Below are 23,895 nucleotides of genomic sequence, written 5' to 3' on the forward strand. Positions count from 1 at the left end.
TAAATGCAAGGTTGATCGGACAGCTAAAAAGGCTAAATAAATTTTATTTCCCAATATTTCGGTTAGACAAAACTTACCTTCTTCAGGGGCTGAAAAAGCTAAGTGGAGAAGGTTAGTTTTGTCTAACCGAAATATTGGGCAATAAAATGTATTTAGCCTTTTTAGCTGTCCGATCAGCCTTGCATTAAACAGGACGGGGACAGTCAGGGCCCGCAAAGCATGGTGGGGCCAGGTGGGGCCATTGGTGGGGCCACCCGCCCCCTCCCCGCTGGGGCGGCATGGTCTGCAAAGTGGTCCAAAAACTACTGACACAATGTTTGACAAACATAAACATACACTCATCTTTACAAGTAGCACAACAACAACATAACAAAACAACTTTTTTTTTAATTTTATTGTATTTACGCGGCCAAAATTACCGCCTTTAAAAATGCAAAGTTTATAAAAGCCGTTACTGAGACTTGAAGTGTCAAATCTTTGAATTCAATAATAACCGCCTTCGTAGTTTTTCTCGCATCTTTCCCTTTTTCACTACCCGTCCTGATTCGCTCCTTTACAGCTGGGTTTAAGGAATTACAGGTGCGGTAAACCAAAATAGTCGGAGTTACAAATGCGGAAACTGCATGAAATTTTTATTTAGTAACCAAACAACGGAACATACTGGCAAACACGACGAATCGAAGTCGGAACGGAAGTCAACATCACACTGCAGAAATCATGACAAAATTCTGATTACGTAGCTGATCACTGACAGTAGAATTATTCTTGTTCAGAAGGCGCTCATGACATTTTGGAAGGGAATAGAACTCTGTACGACTTTTCCGAACACTACTCCAGCCTCCAGGCGTACGAAAACAGTTTAGGAGACTCTTTAGCCCTTGCCGATAATTTCCACTGAAAACGAAACAGATGCAAGGGTTTATAGCGCAATTTGCGCGGGCTATAAGTGAGGCAATAAAATAATAGTACTGAAGGCTACATGATAATGGGTTAGAAGTGTCCCATACAAAGAGATATAAAACATTATAGACGCTGAGAGGTAGCCAGCATAAGCCAAAACCCAACACGATCGCAGCAGACATCTTAAGGACGTTTCTGTGTCTTTTGATGTGTTGTCTCTCAGATTTGATCGATTGTTCTCCTGGAAGTTTCTTTGACTTGAGTTTTATAACAATGATAGAGTAGAGTATGGTCATCGCGGTAAATGGAATATAAAGGAATACGGCAGATACTGCTAAAACGAAATCTTCAAGAGATGACGATTCTCCAAACGCTTCATTCCACTGTAGGTGACACACCAGCGTTTCCGCGGGGGTTTCAACAAGTTTTAACGCGAATAAATACGGAATGAAGACGACGAACGCGACAAGCCATGTGGCTGAAATACAGAAGAGGCACATTTTTGAGCTGATGAGTGGAGAACGTAGGGGGACTACCACAGCTCCAAATCGATCCACTGTTATAAGAACCAGGCTCTGAACAGACACAGCAGTGGAGATATCTTGTAAATAGTAGACCAGCTTACAGAACGCCTGGCCTGGAGGGCCACTGATAAGCCACGAGTCGACATGCAGCTCGGCAAGAGTTAACGGGAAGGCAAAAAGTGGAAACAGTAGATCGGACATGGCCATGTTCACGATCAAATAGTTGATCGTTTTCCTCATAGTTTTTGTCTTGTAAACAATTATTCCGATAAAGGCATTTCCAGCCAACGAAACAACAAGAATCACGCAGTAGGCAAATGTTTTGCCGATCTTTTCAGCCAAAAGGTTGCCTGAATTCAAGCAGATAACGTTCGATCCATTCGGCATAAGGCGCGTCGTGTTTAAGGTGGCCGACATTCTCCGTAACTAAATTAAAAGTTCTCTTATCGAGATTTTCTCCTTTAAAACTATTCTTCACCTGCGAATTGTTTCTTGAAGAAAAATAGCCCGCAGCTTTCTTAAGCCTTGCCTTAAAATCAAAATAGAAATGAAACGTGACAACAAATAATCTACATGGCTGCTTTATCAGTGAACCCATTAGCTGAGTGCTGTATTGCTAAGGTCCGGTGTTCCTGTGAATATAAATTTCTTTATTCTGCCTGGCTAAATTTGAACACCTGCTGATTTGTCAGCATTTCTGCACGTTTTCAAGGCAAATAATTAAATGTCTTTCATGTTCTACAAGGATGTGTTAATGGGGTCTCAAATTCAGTTTCAAATTTACCAGCGTGATATAGTTTTACCGTCAGAACTTCATAAGGCCTTTCATTCACCAAAATTAGTTCATCAACTAAGTTTCCGGCCTCACAAAGTTTTGCTTTGTTATTACGAACTACAGTAAATACGGCCACCATATGTTAAAACGACAACTGTCAATTTCAAAAAGGTTGCCTTTTCTTCGCATTAAAATTGATGTGGAGTTGATTAATTAAGGCTGAGAGTCAAAACATCTGTAGAGACGCCCTTTTAAATTTATTTTTGACGGAAAATCTAGTTGTATTGCTCAACAAAAATTATGTTAACGTAACAAAAAATGAAGAAAACCGTAAAAGGAAAGGAAAAAAATAATTTAAATTTGTTATGTCTTTGGTTATATAAACAAGGCAGAAAAAATAACAAGGACTGCAAGTTAATAACTTACAATAAACACATCTAAAGCGAAAGAAAAAATAATAACAGTCACGAAAAGTTTATTTGGTAAAACCACGTATATTTCTTATTATAATCTTCTCAGGTACCTCTCGCGTGTATAACCTAATCTTTTTACTGTTTGTTTAGATCAGAACTGGGTAGCAGATTTACATCAGTTTAATTTTTGTCTGTAGTATAATTTCCCTTTTCATCATTGCCTTTTGCTCATGGTGTTTTTTTTTAATACGGGTGTTGCCTGGAATGAAAAAATGACATTAAACATTAACAACGCGTATGTTATCCAGATTTCACGCACGTAACAACAAGATGACAATTCCATTCTTTTTTCTTGCATAGGTTTTTCTTTCCAAATTGTGGCAAAATTTAATAAATTCCACCCAGCAACATTATGCGACGGATTGTTCAACAATAATTTACAAATAATCTGCTGGCGTGTAAAACTGTCGTGCAATGTTGCGTGCGTTGTGAAGCACGTAAACAAAAGAAAGAAACTTATTATAGGAATTAACGCGAATTCAATTCGCGTAATAGTCGCGTTTGTTACGTTTTCGCACCGATAGTGGAACGTTTCCATGACCTACATTTGGCCCCACCGACAGTCCAGACGCGACCAAAGGAAAATCAAATCAGAGTGGTCATCACCACTGTCACTGAACTGCGAAGAACGCCGAAGTGGGAAAACATGAAATTGTGCGAGAACGCCACAAGTGTTGAAAACTGTTCCAGTTGTGTACGTCGCGTTTCCTCATTTGAAGTGTACCCCTCTTCGCGTTCCATGGGAGTCCCAATTCGCGTAAGTCGCGTAACCAACCATAACACAAGCGTTAATTTCTATAATAAGGTATGTTGCGCTTATAAATTGTTACACGTACGTACGGGCGACAGTGGAAAGCCTGTTTCCCAGTTTAGCCACGCGGGAAAAATGTTTGCTGGAACAAATTTAGCTTCACGGAAACAAAAAATGCTTTTGCCTCAAGTCAAAACACTTTTGCTTCACGGACACAAATTTTGCTTCCGAAACATATGTTGCCCAGTTTGGTCACCATGGAAGCAATGTTGACTAGTTTATGCGCATGCGTGACACTTTGTTCCGGGACTGATTGCTGGGAACATTGTTTCCTCGTTTAGCCACCTGGGCTGGGTTGTTCGAAAGGCGATTAACGCAAACCCAGGATTTAAAGTTGGGTTTTTTTTTTTTTTTTTAAGGTTTTCTTATTTTTTTAATTTATATTGTCCACGCCAAAAATGAGGGAAAAAAAAAAAAAAACAAAAACTCAAAAAAATTATAAAAATAAAAATTTATTATTTTTGAAAAGGGCCCGGACTGCAAAACATTTTCATTTTGCTTCCCGGTTAATTTAGGCCCCGAAACATGAAAAGGAACAATGTTTCCTAGTTCAGCCAGGCCTTTATTACGTCCGTTTAGTAGAACAAGCCGAGGTAGTCTATTTTTGTGCACAACGTTCACGCATGTTTTAATTGTCATGCATCTCTTGTCATTTACAACCGAAAAATAAAAGCCTGGATCACACTAGCGACATAAGCATAACGACATAAGAGGGCTGTTTTGTCGCTATGTTAGCAGTGTGAACCAGGCTTAACATACCTTGTTGTCACTTGGAATAGAGCGGTTTTCACTTGAGTGTCGAAAGTTAATTGCGTTTGCTTTGGCTTTGCATTGCTACGCTTAGTGATTGGCTTAAAAATCTCGCGCCACTTTCTCAGCCAATCAGAACTAAAACCAAAACCAATCGTGACTAGCTCGCGCACGTTTTCCCGCGCTTCGTGCCAGCTACATGTATTTGCTTCGAGTTTTGATTGGTTCACTGGATTGTCTGTGTCCTTTGTGATTGGCTGGAGTAATAACTTTGGTTTTGGTTTTACGACACTCAATTGAAACCTGCTCTATTTCGCCGAGTAAAAAGATAAAAATTTAGGTAAAAGCTGTTAAAAAACTGTACACACTAAACGTTTTCGATTATTTATAAGATCATTATCAGTGTCAGCTCTGCCAATCTCCACACTCTGATTATGATCTCAATGATCGAAAATGTTTAGTGTAATTAGCTTGAACAGCTTTTTACCTAAATTCTTCTATTGTTTTTCACTTATTTTAAAGACTGCCGAAGAGTGAAAAATGGAAAATATAAAAGCGCCAAACTGTATCCATTTGGGGCATATCAAAGAACAAATCTGTGCTTGTCAAGTGATCATGAAGATCTTTTCATGCCACTTGTTTTCGCACGTGCTTTCTCGATTGAAAGCTTTTGATGCACGAGTGCTGGTTCTTTAAAAGGTGGTTAAGCAAAGAAGGCAATCCTATTTTTCAGCCTATTGTTTTCCAGATTTTTCGAGTCCCAGTCCTATTGTTTATTTGTAAGTGATTCCCAGTCCCAGTGACCCAAATCCTATTTTTCAGTGAAAATTTGCCCAAATCCCAGTTCCCATTTTACCCCTTCAGGCCCGTCAAGAAAGGTTGGCCTGATGCAGGCACTCCAGGTCGCTCGCGGCCACGCCCATCAGATAATCAGGCTACAAGAAAGGTTTTGGAAAGGTTTGCACTGAATTAATGGAATTTCTGGCGTTTGAGTGAGCACGAATTAGCCGGAAATTGAATATTTCTGCGGCACTAGAGCAGTGGGGACTGGGGCTAGCCCAGTCGAAGTGAGTCATAATAGATGATTATCACGTGGGAAATCATTCTAGGCCGACACCTCGTTAGCCCAGTTCGTTATTTTTAATTTTGATCTTTTACTTTTAAGTATGTCATTCTTGGTAGTCATACATTTAGTAGCTCCGTAGGATGGGCTATTTTGAGCTTGAGCCATGGTTCCTACCCAGATTTCCTGCCATATTTTTTCCCCTCCGGGGTTTTTTTGGGGGTTTTTTTTTCTGGCCTCCGTCTGACAGTAGCTTTTATAAACTGTCGCTCAGCTCTGTTAACGTTATATAATATGGATGTAATAATAGGTTGTAGTATAACGTATTGTTATAGTCCCGGTGCTCGGCCGAAACCTCCAAAATAAACCTAATGGTTTTGTACATGTCGTCTACTGCGTAGTGAAGCTGAAATGACTACTCGCTCTCTTTTTCCACAGGCAATGGATACCACAGCAACAGCTGTTAAGGAATAACTTCCAGCTTTTAGTCTTAAAACTCTGCAACTTTTTGAGCCTGAAATAGGCGATTAAAGGAACTTCCTTATTTTTTCCGTTCATAAATTGCTATCGTGAGACGAACAATACCACAGTTGATCAGATGTAAATATATAGAGTGATTTCAGTTAACCCGTGAAATATTTATTACACTTTTAGATATTATTATACACAAATTTCATTTTTTTTTTTTTTTTTTTTTCTTTATTTCCACAAACTTTTATTTATTTTTTTCGGGTTAAATAAAATAATTCTATCTCTCCGACGCCTCATGTATAACAAATATACCATCACGTACCCGATGGAAAGTTCTAAAAACATTTAAGTTCTTTTATTTTTTTATGAAGTACATGTACGAGAAAGGCTAAGGTGGGGTGGAGGATAAGTGGATTTTAAATAAAATGAAGAAAATAAAGATTTGAGGAAGATCTAATGGTAAGTGGCGCAGAAATTTTCTATTTTTTTAACTCGCTTTTATTTTATTAAAATTCAACAATAATACCATCTTAAAAAATTAAAAAAAAATCTATTAATAAAGCATTGTCGTGTGTCGAGTATTACTTTGAAATATATTTTGGTTGGGATTAAAAAGTCTGATTTGAAGATTTTTGTTATAATAAATTAACTTCCATATTAGACTTACTTGTAACCTTCAAGATTTTTGAGACAACGAGACTGAAAATTCGGGGCAAAACGTACACCTTATATCAGACTGTTTTTCAGTTGAAGATACACAAAGGTTCCTATTCCTTGTGGCCTTAATTTCAAGCCAGTTGTTATTTAAGACCTCATGGTCAATTTTATTGCCTGAACCGTTTGTTCAGAAGAAGGAAGCAGTCTGGTTTCTTTCGCAGTACAAGTGACGGAGCTACACCCTTGCACAACGTATACTGAAATGTACCAGGGAGATAATTTAGACAAGTTTATTGCGGTTTTCAGTGATATGCGAACTCTGAAATTCAAATCAACCAACGGTATACGCTTTTTGATGCTGCCAATCGGGAAACAGAAGTTCACTTCAACCGGGTCAAAAGGTCACGTCTGTCAGTTGTTATTGGTAGATTTTGATCCATTTTGTTTGCTTCGGTTTTTTCATGGTCGTGGGCTGTCGCCTTAATTATGATTGACGGCAGCGAAAACGCAATCGTAAGTTGGATTTTGAATTTCAAAGTTCGCATATCACTGAAAACCGCAATAGTGTGACAATACCATACTACAATATAACGGCCAGCCGCAACATGCAGGGGGTAAATAAAAAATGCGTGGCACCTGGGCCTTTTTATTGGAATAGGACAGGGGAACGCTGAATTTAGAATTTAAAAAAGAACATGAAAAACGTCGATTCATATCTTCCCGACTGCACAGACTGTCCAGCTTTCACATCCACTAATGACAAAGGTCGACAACAAACATTGTAATTTTCATCTGACAAGACAGTTCTCCACTTGGGTTATATTGTCTATTTCAGAGTTCAAAAACTGTTCACGCCCCACGACCAGCATGGGGTCACCCACACTCAATTCTCTTCGTGCCCTTGGGCACAGAAGGCCAGCTTGACGTAGTAAATAGTAACTCAGAGTTCTGTGATACCATACAGATTAGTTTTAGAAGCTTCCCACGTGACATTCTGCAAACTGAACTGACTGTTGCCACTGGTGACACTTGACTGGCTCCCCGCGCGGCTACTGCGCAGACTCCTCCGATTGCGATTCTACAGAGATAGAGAAAAGAATTCATGAGAATGTACACAAGAACCAAAAAAAATTTCTACTACGTACACAATCCCTAGAAAATGACAAGCGTTATGGCTTATTATGATCAAGCATAAGCATGTCTAAACTTTATACAAGGTATCGTTACCGGCTTCTGACTTGTATAAACTTTCGAAAAGCAAATGCAAAATTTTGAACAAAATCAAAACCAACCAATCGACCCACCAATCAAGAACTAAAGCGCCAAGATTAGAGGTTAACAAGTGAGACCTCACAGAAAATGTTAGAGATTACAAACTGAAAGCGTGATCTACCGTGCGTGACAAAACGAATGTTCAAAAGTAACGAGAGTGCGTGACAGAGGTTTCACTTGCCTTTCTCTCCTAGCGTGATTCCAATGTTTATGGTGGCCACGGGAGGTTAGGCGTGCAAAGATACCACTGAGCATGCGTCCAGTAGTCTGTCAAGACACTCAACAAGTCCAAAAGTGCAATAGTGTTGTAAAACAGTTAGTCTGAGCTTAATCTATATAGAAGAGGTTCTCAATTGCTGGTCTGTGATTATTTTCTCAGCAAGTGACATGCATTGGAAATAATTACAAGAAAACGACAAGAGACAATCCTGGCATTTCGAAGAAGTACTCTGGGTTTTAAAGTTTTGACGTGCACGAAAGTTTGTCAAGGAAAAGTAGAGAGCGCGGTTAAACCATAAATAATGAGACATTGTTATTAACAGAAGCATGCTCCACACAAAGGACTTCCAGATTAGTTATTAGCTTTGTTATGTTATCAGAGGAAGATGTTAGAGTTCTCAAAAATCATGTTTGTTATACAAGTGGAAATATAACATCAAGTGGATGCTGGATTAGCAGTTATCTGTTTTTTTTTTTTTTTTACTGTCAACCCGTCATTTTTTTAATCGACACTCCTAAAATAGAGTTTGAAAAGCACGTTTTTGTTTTACTAAAATGAACTTTCATTCTCAGTCATGAGACGTATAGCAAGTAATACTAACTGCATAAAATTAAAAATATAAAACAAAACTTCTCCTTGTTAAATCATAAACACTCTGTAACCTTCTGTGCTGCGTGCGTGACGAGCGAAAGAGGCGCATTGATGCCACGCAAGTAGATCACGCAACGTGACTGTGTTGCTTCTAACCAAATTCAAGTAAAACACAGCTAAGAAAAATTCTGGCGGATATACATCCAAATGATCAATTCCTGTCTAGAGTACGATTATTTCCGCGCTCTAAACTCGCGTTCGGAGCCATAAAATGGCGCGTGGGTAGAGGGTTGATTTTGACAAATTAAAATAAAACAGTCAAAGTTATTTCGCTACCTACATGTACATTTAGCTATTACGAAAACGTCAACAAACGAATGGTCGAAATAAATTATACAAGATCACGAAGAGTACTTGTTAAACAGGCACTTCTTCAATTTATTGAAATTTCTAAAATTCACTGAATACTGCTTCAGTCCATGACTTGGATTCATTCTCAATTGCAACTAAAATAACTGATCTCTGTAAAATAATATACAATAAACGCCATACTGTCCGCTAACTCAGATTCAATTCATTATTAATTACTCATTATATATTTCTTACCCTTGCAAAACTTAAACTGATGCTATTCAAATTGACTGCGAGCATCAGTAGTATTATATAATCAGTTATTCTTTACGGCTAAAATGTTTATTTACTTATTAACGTTTAACGTTCCCTTAAAATATATCGCCATGTCGAGGCGTGGATTAAAAACGTCCATCTACAATCTTAATAATTGTTACATAAACTAGGCAAAAGTGAAACATGCGGCGGCTTCTCTTGGAAATGCGACCGAACGCAGCCAACTGACTCTCCTCTGTGCGCTCTTAATTCTTCCACAAAACGAGAATGTCTGGGATTCAACGCGAAAATTGCCATACTGATGATCCGTGTAAGTGCTCTGTTTGGTTGCTACTTGCACGCAAAAATTCAAAAGGGAACACATCCAATCAGATATACAGTAGAATCTCGATTTCACGAAATTCTTGGTTTCTCGAAACTCTCGATTTCTATAGCCAATTTTGGTTTCCTTTTGATAGCACTTCTCATTAATTTTACCCCCGATTTCTCGAACTTCCCACTTTCTCGAACTAATTTTCGTTTCCCCTTGAGGTTCGAGAAAACGGGATTCTACTGCACTTTTAAGACATTCCATACATACAGTATGGAATTTTCCGGGTTAAATGTCTGTTTAATCAGGCTTGTCTTTTTGATGTACTCAACACTGTACCTATCTCAATCAATATCGCGAGAAACTTCCTTATCTTAACATATCTTTGCGTATCTTTACGCATAACCAGGTTCATAGTCAAGAACACTACATTCGATTTCAAAATACCTTGTCATTTCTCGTTTCTGTTCGAGACACTTTTAAAATTTAAGTTAAAGCCTCGTTTCTTCTGCTAGTAAGTCTGTTTCCTACAAAAAATTAAAGCGAGTGTAAGATATAGCGATAAATGTTGTCTTGTCGGCATGCAAGTTAGGATTTTGGTGGTCCGTAATTTCCCGTCTGTTCTTAGTCGATGGACACAAGAGAGCTGACCTTTCACCTTTGTCTAAAAGCCACTACCTCTTGTCGACCGTGCCTTACTCGTGTACTTGTACATGTACCTATTCAATTTAGGGCCAAGGGTTATTAAGATGATTTCCGCCGAACATCCGAGCAATAAAGGACAGAAATAAAGTTGCCAAAAAGATCTCATAGCATGGTGGCAGTTTGAGAATAGCTTACAAAAACTTACCAAAACTTAAGCACTCAAGCTGACCCCGCGAGAAAAAAAAATGCATTTGGAATTATCTATATTTCAGCTAAAACGGACGTTTCACGTCAGTTTAAAACAAAAGAAAAAAGCGCGATTTAAGCGTTTTTACAAAGTTTGACTTAAACTTTCTCGAAAATGATTTAGAATTTAATCCCGGGGTCACTTAGACGAAAGAGTTTCAATGAGATGTTTCAATTAGTATATAAAAAGTAACCGTGCTATGAGCCGCTTTTTGGTAATTACTTTTTGCACTCATTGCTCGAACGCTCAGCGGAAACCATCTTAATTGTTTTGTGAGTCTACTGTGTGACTCGTTCCAAGAGGTAGCAGCCCATGCATTTTTTCTTTATCTGTACATTTATATTAAACAAAAGTTAAAGTGACCTGGTGATCATTCGGTTGATGTCTCCAAATGGGCGATCCACCAGGCTTGGAAGCCATCACAAGCGCGTCCACGTCTCCATTGATTGGTCGAAACGTTGACACGGAGTTGTACGCGCCGTCGGTTACTCTTCGCCTTCGGAGACTAGCGTCCGTCTCCCCATCAGGCGACGGAAGGACGCTCTCGGAATGAAACACCATTCGTCCGTCGGGAGGTTTATACCGTAACACCTCCACCTCGTGCCCGTCGCTCCTCCGATGGTCTAACCACCGAGGGTCGTCGTGTGCTGTACGCTGGTGATTTATTTCCCCTCGGTAACCTGCCGGAATTTGAGGGTGCCGCTGGATTTCGATAATCGTAGCCACCGAAGCCTGGCTTTGGTAATCTGTCGGAGTGTCGGGAAATGTCGACACCGATGTCTCGCTCCGGTTGAAGTTAGATGGCGGTGAATGTGACAAATTCGTCGGAACGCCACGAAGCGGTGTAATTTCCGGCGAGGCAGGCGAAGGTGGTCTGTCCATAGGCACACGGATAATTTTGTCCTTCTCTTTGTTTTTCCTTGCGCGCGCAGACGCAGTTTGGAAGACGCCTCGTTTGATTGATGCGCCAGGTGGGAGTGATGGGAACTCCTCCTTGGAAGGCGCCGGCGGGGTGTCCAGTCCCAAACGTTTTAACTCAAACATCGTGGCCTGGAGCATGTCTATGACTTCATCATCATCGTACGGGTATGCATGCATCTTTTCTTGTAAGAACTGCACCACTTCCTCAAGGCCCATCTTAACGAAAATTTCTACAATGAACGAAATAATGAAATTGTTAAACTATATTTTGACGCAGTCACTTTTAAAGAAAGGTTCCTCTAGGCGGTTGTACTCAGGGTCGAAACTCTTATGCGAAAGGATGGGAGCAAAGCTCATTTATATGCAAGAGAGAGAGATACAGTCATCTATCTTCTGGCCTTTGTGCAAGAATAGTAGTGTGAATTTTAAAGCACTACGCTGTACACAATAGTTGTTTTTAGACGGCCAATAAATTTCAGACGGCAAAAAGGGGAGACTAATTAAAGTTATCAATCAATCAATCAATCAATCAATCAAGTTTGACTTACTTCTGTGCATTTTCATGATATTATAAGCCATGGCAGTTAGCAGTCTGTCTCCTTCCAACATGAAGATGTCCCACAATCTTAGCGTCAAGGTAAACGGAACCTAAAAAACATCGGCACTTTTCAAACATTGATCAGCATTCGATTTCTTTGACAATCACAAGATGAAGAACAATTATATTCAACTATGGGATACTGTCTTGAAGAAAATTTAGAATACACACAGAATACACTAACACTACAAAGAATCAGTCTAGATGCCAGGTAGCAGAACAACATACCCGATCCAGAAAGCACTGCATAAACCACTTTAAAGTGTAAAGACTAGAATGACAACCTTCTTTTTCCTGAAGATCATAAAAGAAAAAAGAATGTTCATATTGGTTAAAATGCAAAGCAATTACCGTATTTATTCGATTAAGCGCCCAACCTCGAATAAGCGCCCACCCTGAAGGTAGGAAAAGTTAATAAGCGCTCAGCCTCGAAAAGCGCCCACCCCCCTCCCCCCCCACCCCACAAAAAAACTGGAGTGCACAAGAGGAGTATTGATTATTGAAATTGACTAAGTACTACTAAGAGACTTCTCCCAAGACCGAGTTTTCTTAGTAATTCACAGAAACTTTCAATGAACAGTTAAAATTCTGCTTTGGTAATCTTCACCTTTTGTTATTATTTATTGTTTTGTTACTAAAATAAACTTACTATTTGCTGAAAATCGTGAACATTTAATAAGCGCCCAGCCTCAAATAAGCGCCCACTTCGAATAAGCGCCCACTCTCAAGGTTCAAAAATTTAATAAGCGCCCAGGGCGCTTAATCGAATAAATACGGTATACTGAACTGATGCAGGCTTCGAATAAGGACTTACCAAATTCTTAAAAAGTCTTGACAACAGTTTCTTTAAAATCTTGTCATGGTGTTCTTGAAATCTAAGCAGCTTTGGAAAGCCAGGAACAAAGAAACCTTCAACAAACAAATGCATTTAATGTCAAAATCATTACTGAATACCAACCACTTGCTTATTTGTTTAATGTTCCTTTTTTTAACAAAGTGGCAATTTTAAAAGCACACACGCATGCTTATAGCTTTAGTTTTGAAATGAGGAAAGAAAAAAATAAATAAATAAATTACTATATTTATAGAAGAAGCCACATTAGCTCTTGCTGGTTTTCATGTGAGTCCTCTATCCAGGTTGAATTGGAATTTGGAAATTATGGTTCTTCAGGAGGGAGGAAAACCGGAGAACCCAGAGAAAAACTCCTGGAGCGAGGACATAAACCAACAACAAACTCAACCCACATATGATGCCCGGTCAGGGAATTGAGCATGGACCACCTTGGTGGGAGGCAAGCGCTCTCACTACTGCTCCATCCCTGCTCCCCACAAAGAAACGGCTGTAATATGTAAGTATAATATTTACGACACAAAATAAAAATGTGAAGATAAGGTTCTTACATACATGTATATGTTGTGGTTCAATTTTACCTTTAGCACAGTCTGGTATATTCCATTGTTTTGTATTCATTACCATGTAATACCATGTCAATTTTACCTTTAGTACAGTCTGGTATATTCCATTGTTTTGTATTCATTACCATGTAATACCATGTCAATTTTACCTTTAGTACAGTCTGGTATATTCCTTTGTTTTGTATTCATTACCATGTAATACCATGTCAATTTTACCTTTAGTACAGTCTGGTATATTCCATTGTTTTGTATTCATTACCATGTAATACCATGTCAATTTTACCTTTAGTACAGTCTGGTATATTCCTTTGTTTTGTATTCATTACCATGTAATACCATGTCAATTTTACCTTTAGTACAGTCTGGTATATTCCTTTGTTTTGTATTCATTACCATGTAATACCATACACCAGAACAAAGGAAAATACCAAATTAGGTAAAATTGAACCACAACAACTGCATGATATTACAAAATCAAAGTGGCTTCTGCAGTTTGTAAACATGATTACCCACCATGCATTAAATGCTTCTTGTCAGTAAGAAGTTGAGACAATGCCCAAAAGGCGTCCTACAAAACAAAACAAATGAAGTCAATTAACGAACTTAAAATTCACATACATTTGGTGCTACAATATACATACAGTAAACAATAAATTTTAACTGAGTCTTGTTTTTCCTTTTCATGAGCAGAAAACTTGATTGAAACATAAATTTGCTAAAAAAAACCTGCTACGAAACACTACAAAGGCGTTTTCTGTTGGCCAAATCAAAATAATTGAAATAAAACTACACAGCTCACCTCTTCATTCAGATACATTAAAAGCAGTGCTGCTATTCCGCTCATGCCTTGACAGTATCCTACCTCCTACAAAACAAACAACAAAAAACATATAAGTGATTTGTTTCTGATAACTGCAGCCTTTTAACACAAAAAGAAAATTGATACTTATTAGCAGTAAGGACTGCATGTACATTTGCCACGTGGGCTTACAGGGTTGGTGTTCTGTTTCTTTTTTTCTTTTGGAGGGGCATTACATTATGTATGTTTTGTATTTTTTTAGGGAGTTTTTATACAGGGTTAACCTCGTAACTTCCTTTTCTTGATGCCTTTTTTTTCTTTTCTTTTTGTTTTTACCTGTTACCGGTACTTTTGCATTTTGAATAAAGAATGTATGTATGAATTACCAAAGTTGTTTTGAGGCCTCAATAAATACTTACCACATTATACATGGAGTATGCTGCAAGAACATGAAACAGGGCTTGCTGTCTAAAAACATAAAAAGGTAAAATAAGCACTTAAACGATTTTTACTTAACTTTACTGAAGAAGTCTGCATTTGAGCCTAGTGGACCATCAGTATGGAACTAATTCCAGTTTCAGAAGCATGGAGCGACTGGGAGTATTTCTACTTCCCGCTGGATGGGTTGCTAGTCCATCACAATTAGGAAGGAGTCTTTTCTAAGAATACCCACCGACAGCCAAGCTAAAGTCACTTTGCAGAGACTTGCATGCACAACACTAAGATAAACAATCACAATACAGCGTACCAACATGTTCTACATGTACACATGTAAATATAATTTTGCAGCCTTGTGAAAATAAATAAGATGCCGTATTGTAGAAATTGTAAGTGCCCTGAGATCACGATCATTAGCCAGGAACAAGCACTTTTAAAATGATGAATCTTTTGCCATACCCAATAGTCTACTCTCAAGGTTACTAATAAAGCCACTACTAGCCTTATACAATGAAGCAAATTAAAAAGCAAACTACTTGTACCAGTAAGTTGTTTTAAAAGAAAATGTAAATAAAAATGTAAAAATGTAAATGTTAATGTAAATATTTTTAAATCAAACCTTAAAAAGTGGATGAACATTCATTAATTATATGCCACAGTACCAGATATTATAGATATTTTAGATTTTAACTTTTAGATTGTAATGTTTTAGATTGTAATGCTTTTTTAAATTTTAGATTGTAATTTTAGTTAGGGGACCTAAATAGGGATGACCTCATGGTCCGCCTTTTCAGATACAATTTGTGTAATACCATTTGTGTGTTTGAATAAAGTATTATTATTATTATTATTATTACCAAAAACAAACAAACAATTTTTTACCCTATCTGTCAACATAAACTGCACATCATGCACATACAACATGTACATTGATCTTACTTGATTCCATATCTATCTCTAAACATGATATGATCTCTGTATGTTCTGTTAACATCCAAGTCAATCTGCCGAACGTCTGGAGACTGAACTCTTGCAATCCTTTTCATAGACTGGAAGAAAAAAATCATTGCCTGATTAGTACTGTGTGCATAGTGTTTAGGGAAAAAATGGCATTTGTTGGATTTCCAACTAACTAATAATTATTAATGATACAATGTAGCAACATTATGATATAATTTTAGCTAACATACTAGTGTAGTTACCTCATATACTGTGCTCCTGTTTGGAATTTTATCAATACCAAGAAGTTTTTTCCAAGTTTCACCTCTCATAGAGTTTGGTATTCCTTTGTAGATCCGTCTTCTCAGCTAAAAGAAAATATTATTAACACAAATTTACCTACAATATAAAGAAGCTATTTGTGCCAATATAGTTATTGCACGGACCAGGGTGGTTTGACAAAAACAGCTACATGATTGTACTTCTCAACACAGGGCTCAAAATAGCAACCTCAGACTTTAATCTCATTTTTGATTACATAGAAAATGCCATTGTTATTGTTATTCAGCTACATTGTTATACACGTTATACATGTGAAGCTGAAATTTTTCCCCAACCATGTGCACTCTCATTGGTTACTTTGAGGTCACATGACATCAAACAATATACAGTGGAACCTCGATATAACAAAGGGCCAAGGGACTGGCAAAATATGTTTGCTATAATGAGGTTTCTTTATATCGAGGTACTTTCTCATACATTTTTCTATTACTGGGACGAAGAATTTTGTTGCTATGTAACAAATCACTTATTGACTGGTCTCTCGGGAAACTACTTGTAGTTACATTTGTTCCCCTTGAATCTCAATATTTCCCTTGGCCCTGCCTCGGAAACACTGCGATTCTCAAGAAACAAAACTAACTCTTTCCCTTGGGACAAGTCATTAAGTATTAAGTCTTATCTGCGGGTGCGGCTTATCTGCGGGTGTTTACGGTATGTACAATGTAACACTGCAGTGCTTAGGATAACACAATGTTGCCTTTTAAGGTTAACTTCAAATTCTTTTACCTTTTCACCACGTATGTACTTATCCCAGCTCTTCACCATCTTGACCCATTTCTGTATTCTCTCTCGTTCTAGGGCCAGAAGCTGTACAAGTCAAAAACAAAGAAATATGCATAAAAATACAACAAATATTCCATAATGCACAAGGTGTGGTGGCCTAATGGTTAGTGTGCTGGACTCTGAATCAGGCAGTCCGGGTTTGAATCCTGGATGGGACACTGTGTTGAATTCTTGAGCAAGACACTTTGCTCTCATAGTGCCTCTCTTCACTCAGGTGTATAAATGGCTACTAGTAAATTTACTGCCAGGGGGTAAACCTGTGATGGACAAGCATCCCATCCAGGGGGGAGTAGAAATACTCCTAGTCGCTTCATGCTATGGAAACCGGGATAAGCACTGGTCTGATAGGCCACTAGGCTTGTATGCAGACTTAACCTATTCCATTATGCAAAAGTACAACCTCCAAACAACATTCAGGGATGTAGCTAAGAAAACACAAAGCTGGCTAATCAACAAGCCTAGCTGGCTTTTTGTGGCCTTGGCAGCTCTAAAAGTTTACCCAAGCCTTTGTTTTCATGTGAAATTTCAGCTGGATTTAAGTTCTATTTCAGCCGGTTAAATTAGCCGGCAGCCGGCCCTTTAATAGCCTGAATTTCAGACATCCCTCTGTGCTCGCCTGCTTGCTAGAAGGGACGTCTGAACACATTTGGGCCTAATGCCGTCCGGTGACGTCACTACACTTTGGTTTTAATTCATGCGGAAAAGTTTCTGTCGAGGCCATGAAACTGTGAAAGAAAAATCGCTTCAATAAAGGATTACAGGGTATAAAATTGTTTTAATAGTAAACTATTGAAAACTTGAGACAAATGAATGAGATTTTAATTGACTGCATGCTATATTCTTTTACGGAACCGATTTAATCTGAACTGATTTGCTTTATCTAGCGATCAAAATATAATTTTACGCAGCAGACAAATACAACACACTCGTGAATCAATTTAGACGGTTACAGAGGCATCAAGAAACGGAATTCAATACAAAAATATCCTACTTGACTGTGGGCACTGAGTTCAGAAATCACTGGCTCATCGAGGCTGCAGGACAAAAGCGTTGAGCGGCTTTGTTGACAAAACAAGAATACCGGCATATACTTAAATTTGGCAAAACACTGCATGTCGAAGCGACGAATGCCGCCAACTTAAAACCTACCGATTTCCATTACTATTCTTCATCCGTATATAAACTAATAAAGTAATAAATTAAACTCAAGGTAAATGACTAATAAATTCATTTGTGGGAAGGTGAACTCTTTCGAACTCTTTCCAAACGTTTTCAAATTACAATCCTCGCGCGGTAAAATTCAGTCATAATTTCACATAATTATGCAAATAATTTTTAAATTAACCAATCAAAATCACTACCAGGTTTTCCGGTAGTGACGTCACCGGACGGCATTAGGCCCAAATGTGTTCAGACGTCCCTTCTGGCAAGCAGGCGAGCACAGAGGGATGTCTGAAATTCAGGCTAGCCCTTTAATAGCGACATCCCTGAACATTAAAAATTAATGCACAGTAACAGTCAGTAAACTGAACAAATCTATGTGTACTGAGGTTGAACTATTTCTAGAGAACAACCCTAGTACATGTAAGTCAAAAATATATTATATGTGCCCCACAACATGTTACAGACAAATGTTATGGAGTAAAAACAAGAAGAAGTGCTACGATTGATGTAAAGTACCTTTTCATCATGACCTTCAGAGAGCTGGTTTTTGCTGAAAATAATATGAAAATGAGAATTTCATGTTAATGTTATACATATGTACAGAACTATAGCAAAAATGCAACCTAAATGCATACATAATAAGGAACATTACATACATGTATAATATCAAGTAAATTTTAAATAATACTATCTATTAGAATCAACATGAAATTGAAACTGGTAATGAATTACATGTATGCCACAGGCACATGTAATCTGGTCATACAGTACAGTATAGTGTACAATATATGTGTACTACTGCAGTAAACACCCGCGTGTAAAAACCTAGTGGTTTAAGAACCTGCTGGCAGAAATTTGCCATTTTAATACCCCAAAATATAAGAACCTGTTTAGCCAAGCAAATTTCAGCAGGTTCTTATATGTGGGTTATAGAAAATTTTTATGAACATTTTTAACAGAACCAACATGTATTTTGCCAAACTTAGAAAATTGTAGGTTCTTACACGCGGGTGTTTACTGTAGCTAACAAAACTCTCCAGCACAATCTAGGATTCTACCAGGAATCTTATTGTTTCTTAAATTTGACATCCAGTTACCCAAATTTGGTAGGAAAATGGGAATTAATATAATTTAACCTTTTATAAAACGAATGAGCTTTCATTGTTAATGACAGGGATGTCCACAACTGAAATGTTGACAGTGATGTTGATTGATTATTGGATTTTCTTTGGCTGTGTCTTTTTACTTGCATTTTTATTACCGCACATGTACATTGCATGATGATGTATGTTTGTATGTGGGGGGGGGGGGGGAGGGGAGGGGGGAGGGGGTGAGGCACAGGAGGTACTGTACACTGTACATGTTGGTTGCACTTGCCATTGTTTTGTCAGTTATGAAAATTAAAATTGAATGATTAGAAAGATACTTACTGAAGAAATCCATATCTATCAGTTACTTTGTACACAAAAAAGTTTGCATCCTCCCAGTCGTCTATTTCAGCATTTTCATCATATCCCTAGAAATATACAAATTGAAAGGAAATCATCCTGGTCAAAAATTCAATAATTTCTATTTGGGACCTGAACATGGACAGCATCAATTTGTCTACCATTCCTACCTTTATGAACAAATACACTGCATGGATATAATATTTAACACTGTTTACTATACACTGTGCAGGGTCTTCGCCATGCATTGATAGCCAATGCTGAGTGGGGTGGGGAGGGGAAATATTGCTAATGAATAAAAAAATGAGAACATATTAAAAAATGATTTCCAGTCCGTACTGCGCAGACTCAGGGTTTGTTTTCATTTTTGTTTTGAATTCGTTGAAACGTTACACTTCAGTGATAGCGTACATGAAGTTTTTTAGTTTGCCATAACAGATCGTTTCGTTCAAGAATTCACGATGAGCTAAAACGTCCGTTTGAAATACCGTCGAGCTTCTTTTACTCGTTATTATTGTTTTGCAAGGATATCTGACGTTAATAATGAAGAAAAAGGTAAGTTTTGTCCCGGAATTTTTATTTTTGCTAGTAAACATTCTTCTGTTTGTGAGACTCACAAACACAGCAGGCGGAGATTGCACAGTACGGACTGGAAATCATCTTTAATAAAACAAAACGTGTACCCATTGTGTTCAAGAAAACATGCAGATTTACATGAAGTTTGCATAAAATTGCAATAAAACAATCATGTGCCACTGTATGTTTGCTCCACTGTGGCTGTATGTTAATAAGGTAATTGCATTGTGTTGAGGAGGGTGTTGGGGGGGGGGGGGGGGAGGAAGCCTGCACTGATCTTGACTAGCATTCCATTTATAAAGGGAAAACTAAATATAAGGCATTGTTTTATCGAGGACTGCTACATGCATTAGCCAACTGTTTTTTTCTTGAAATCATGATCTTCCTGATGGGTCAAGTTCTATACATTACTCAAACAAATCCTTTGAATTTAAAACTTAATATGATGCAATGTAGTTATAAAGCTGCAACAAATCTTAGAATCACTTACTCTGTCATATTTTGACACAATATTTCGTCTTGTCTTCTCATAATCTTCATCTATCTCAGAGGAAAAGCCTGACAAACAACAATGAAAAAGACATAATAACTGATCTTAGGAAAAAAATAGGTACAATTACAATGTAAACTTTCCAACAATTTTCCAACAGACATTTCCAAAGATTGCCATGATGCAAATGTCAGTTAATTTTCCAAGATTTTCCAAAAAAAAATAACAAGATTTGTTAATACACATACATGTATGCACATGCAAAAAAAATGATATTTCCAAAGTTCAGTTCAGTCTTTAAACCTCAACAAGAAAAAGTGACACTAACACTAGATACTGTGAACATTGACATGTTTTAAACTGATATCACATGTCTCCTCACATATAAAAATGTCATATCTTGTGTTTATTCATGAAGTAAAATTTGTTCTCAGTGGGAGAAAAGTACTTCAAGTAAACACTAAACCTAAAATGTAGAGCTGTAATATTGTGGCATACATGTACCAATAGCATTGCTGGACATGTGGGGTTTTTTTGTGCGACACCTGAACAAGTATTTTTTACTTCCAAAGCCGCATGTACTTTCAAAAAGTGGACATTTCAAATTTAATTAACCAAAGTACATCATGTACATTGTACATGTACCACTAATAAGTCATAACAAATTAATTTTTTAATACATTTATTGGGAAAATGACATACACTGTAAATATACGTATTCATTAAACTTCAACTTGTTTCAGTCAAAGTGAGTACTTAACATGATTGTAAACATATGCCACAAGCTGCACATGCAATATTTGCTGCATTTGCACGTAACTCCAATCAGCTACGAAAAGGACTACCGTAAAAACCCGCAGATAAGCCGCACCTTTTTTCCCAATTCTTCGCTCAATAACAGGGGTGCGGCTTATCTGCGGGAACATTTGAAAAAGGTGCTGAAAATTTTCGTGAATTGACACTTTTATGGAAAAGTATGCAAATAAATAGCACATAAAACTACAATGGAGTACTGGTCATTGCTTTTGCAAGTTTGATAGCCCCTAAAAGCTGTTTGCAGTGTCGACGATGGCCTATATTTTCAACAGAATAAATATTGATACACCACAAGCGAGAAAATACAACGAGTATTCGCGTGGTAGATGCGGATCATGGCCTACTGTTTCTTCCCCGTTTAATTTAGCACTGTGATGGCAAATTTGCCGAAATGATTACAAAACTCTCTTGATGCAACAAGTTTATCTCCAACGGTTGGCTCCAAAATCTCTTTTTATCGATACGATAGCAACGAAACCCGAACGCCTCCATCTTGGAGGGCTTATCTGCGGGTGTTTACGGTAAAATACTTCATTATAATTATTTAATAACCTGCATGCTCTTAAATTGCAAATATATAGTTTTAACAGTTTACAATAACAACCATAGGGTGCTTTTGCAAATAGAATAAATTAGCAGGTACATTTGTAACAATGATATAATGATATTTTATAGCCTTCAGATAATTTAATTAGCAACCCCCTGAAGTAAACTTGTGCAGTTTAATGTCAAAATTTAAGGAAGAAAAGAATTGCCACTCGCCAGTTATTCTGGCCATAGCAATTAGCTTGCAACAAACAAGCTTGGCATTGTCACAGCCACCTACTCTTCCTGTTGCTGATGCCTACTTCAAAACGTTTTGAAACCCCTACACTGTAAATTCGCTCTGACAGATTTTTTTTTAATGCCATCAGAGGACACTATGGTGGCTATTTGAGGAAGTCTACTCAATCAAGCGTGGGTGCTAAATGTCAAGGAAATACCCGGGACAGGGAATAGTTAGAGCTTAAAGCAGTGATAATTTTAACACATACTTTTGGTAGTTAATGTGGATAATAATTATTATTTGAGGAAGGGCTGTCAGTTAGAGGATTTCAAGGTCTGCAAATAAATTGCATTGAATCTAAAAAACAAACTTTATATTATGGAGATAAGTTCCTTAACTAGGCATGAGAATCACTGAAATATTTCATTTTCAAAGTCAATAATAATATTATCGAAAATCAACTGATCTTCTCTAGAAAGTTAACCACTCGCTGTATTTAGTTAATTAAATGTAGTAAAATAATTATTTTTCTTCACATTATCCAACAACTAATTTAAGCTATGATGTAAAATGCGTGTCTTTAAGAAGAATCAGATAACCTCTGAGCTTACGTGTTAAAGGAAATTCCTTGAAAGGATAATGCCTTAAAACAATATTAGATTTGTGTGATCAGTTGTTTGATAATTTCACCGCCGCCAAAAATCTCATGAAGAGGAATTTATATTTTTTTTCTAACTTGCCTGCTGTAAAAGAAGAAAGAAGCTCAATCGAAAGAAGCTCAATCTAGTGCTCTTTGAAATAAAATTCTACTTATATTTTATGAGCCACTATTTTGTCATATTCGGATGTAAATATCGAAGTTGGTGTCAAAAAGTCAACTGCGAGAAATTGGACCGAAAATGCGTCGAGTAAACATTCTCACCAAATTAAAAGGCGACAAGAAATATTTGCTAATCTGCGGAGACAAAAACTACACGACAGAAAGGATAGAAATATTGTCTGATTATTTAAGAAAAGGCTAGTTGAGAGGTTTCGATTCGAATTCACGTGGACATTTAGCATAATTTTTTGAAGGAGTTTTCAAGTACTAGCAGACGTAAGATGCATGTTTACAATGATTTCATCGAGCAAACGATCCGAATCGCAAATGAATTGAATTGTGCTAGACAGATTTATGGAATATGCTGTCACTACTAAAGGATTAACAAAAGAGTAGCGATAATATTTGAAGTAGAATTCCAGGCATGTTTTTTGGCCTGAGCAATCACGCCGCCTTTCGACAGAAGAAAACAAAGGCTCGGCTTAGCTTATATTTGGTTCGTTAGCCAACTCATCAAGATCTTTGATAAAAGAACTTTGCGACGACAAGAGGCTGACATCGTCAAACTGAAATACTGCCGTGCTACAAGATACAAAAATGTGCCCGACGCTTCTTCCGCTTAAAATCACAAGACATGTATACACGACAACATCAACATGGAAAAGACATTTTTAAAAGTATTAGCCTCGACATAAGTGAACAACTGACAGATAAGAACTTACTCATTTTGTCGATCGATGGCTAAATTCACTTTATACAGATGTCGATTTGGCGTAGTTGCGGGACCAAGCACACAATTAAGTTCATAAGGTTCCTGTTTATCGGTAGTTCAGCCAGTTTCCTGTATAATACCGTTCGTAGTAGGGAGTTGTACACCGTCAGCCCAGAGAAACATCAAACGCCACACGGAAATTGTTCACAAATGCGCCACAATAGACGTCTGATAACAAGCTATGAACAAGGTATTCTTAGTAGAGATAACATTCTTGATAAATGGAGCATTTTTCAAGGTAACAAACTCGCCTACGAGTGAGAAATCAAGGAGAAACCTCCCCCTCGTTCGCCATAAATTTCAATGTATTTGCATTGCAAGTGCATCCTGCTAGATTTATTGCGCATGCCATTAGAATCTGGCCTCGCTCTCATAAGGTAATTTCCGCCCAGCCTTTACCCCGTTAGAACGGAACGGATTGAATTTAGTCAGACAACTATATGATAATTACATGACGTAAATAAGGAGGAT

General features: G+C 37.6%; 3 protein-coding genes across 4 annotated transcripts in view; 1 reads left to right on the plus strand and 2 right to left on the minus strand.

The window, feature by feature from the left end:
• LOC144644462 (acid-sensing ion channel 3-like) overlaps nucleotides 1-23,895 on the plus strand; it is a 176,890-nt gene that overhangs the window by 127,077 nt on the left and 25,918 nt on the right. The window lies entirely within an intron of this gene.
• Nucleotides 377-2,155, minus strand: LOC144644463 (RYamide receptor-like). The gene has a single exon (XM_078503957.1). It carries the CDS (start codon nucleotides 1,839-1,841, stop codon nucleotides 702-704), a length of 1,140 nt encoding a protein of 379 aa, XP_078360083.1. The 5' UTR covers nucleotides 1,842-2,155; the 3' UTR covers nucleotides 377-701.
• Nucleotides 6,231-23,754, minus strand: LOC144644440 (USP6 N-terminal-like protein). Of its 2 annotated transcripts, none has more exons than XM_078503925.1 (15): nucleotides 23,375-23,754; nucleotides 20,251-20,318; nucleotides 19,167-19,252; nucleotides 18,253-18,286; nucleotides 16,516-16,596; nucleotides 15,711-15,815; nucleotides 15,448-15,557; nucleotides 14,490-14,538; nucleotides 14,071-14,136; nucleotides 13,785-13,839; nucleotides 12,670-12,764; nucleotides 12,084-12,149; nucleotides 11,806-11,905; nucleotides 10,700-11,487; nucleotides 6,231-7,502 (listed from the first exon to the last, which is right to left on the minus strand). In XM_078503925.1, exons 1-15 carry the CDS (start codon nucleotides 23,376-23,378, stop codon nucleotides 7,365-7,367), a joined length of 1,845 nt encoding a protein of 614 aa, XP_078360051.1. In that variant the 5' UTR covers nucleotides 23,379-23,754; the 3' UTR covers nucleotides 6,231-7,364. The 2 variants fall into 2 exon arrangements, with proteins under 2 accessions (XP_078360051.1, XP_078360052.1); XM_078503926.1 differs by lacking the exon at nucleotides 6,231-7,502 and adding an exon at nucleotides 8,899-9,971.

This window comes from Oculina patagonica, chromosome 2 (assembly GCF_052425735.1).
Source record: "Oculina patagonica isolate OP01 chromosome 2, crgOcupat, whole genome shotgun sequence".
Taxonomy (NCBI): domain Eukaryota; kingdom Metazoa; phylum Cnidaria; class Anthozoa; order Scleractinia; family Oculinidae; genus Oculina; species Oculina patagonica.

What these genes read in the sequence shown, in the direction of transcription:
- LOC144644440 (XM_078503925.1), bottom strand. An exon ending in TTGTGTCAAAATATGACAGA is followed by an intron (nt 19,253 to 20,250) that starts GTAAGTGATTCT and finishes GTATATTTCTAG; the next exon opens with GGATATGATGAAAATGCTGA. An exon ending in CAAGAAGCATTTAATGCATG is followed by an intron (nt 12,765 to 13,784) that starts GTGGGTAATCAT and finishes TGTTTGTTGAAG; the next exon opens with GTTTCTTTGTTCCTGGCTTT.
- LOC144644463 (XM_078503957.1), bottom strand. Translation starts at nt 1,841, where the DNA reads ATGTCGGCCACCTTAAACACGACGCGCCTTATGCCGAATGGATCGAAC.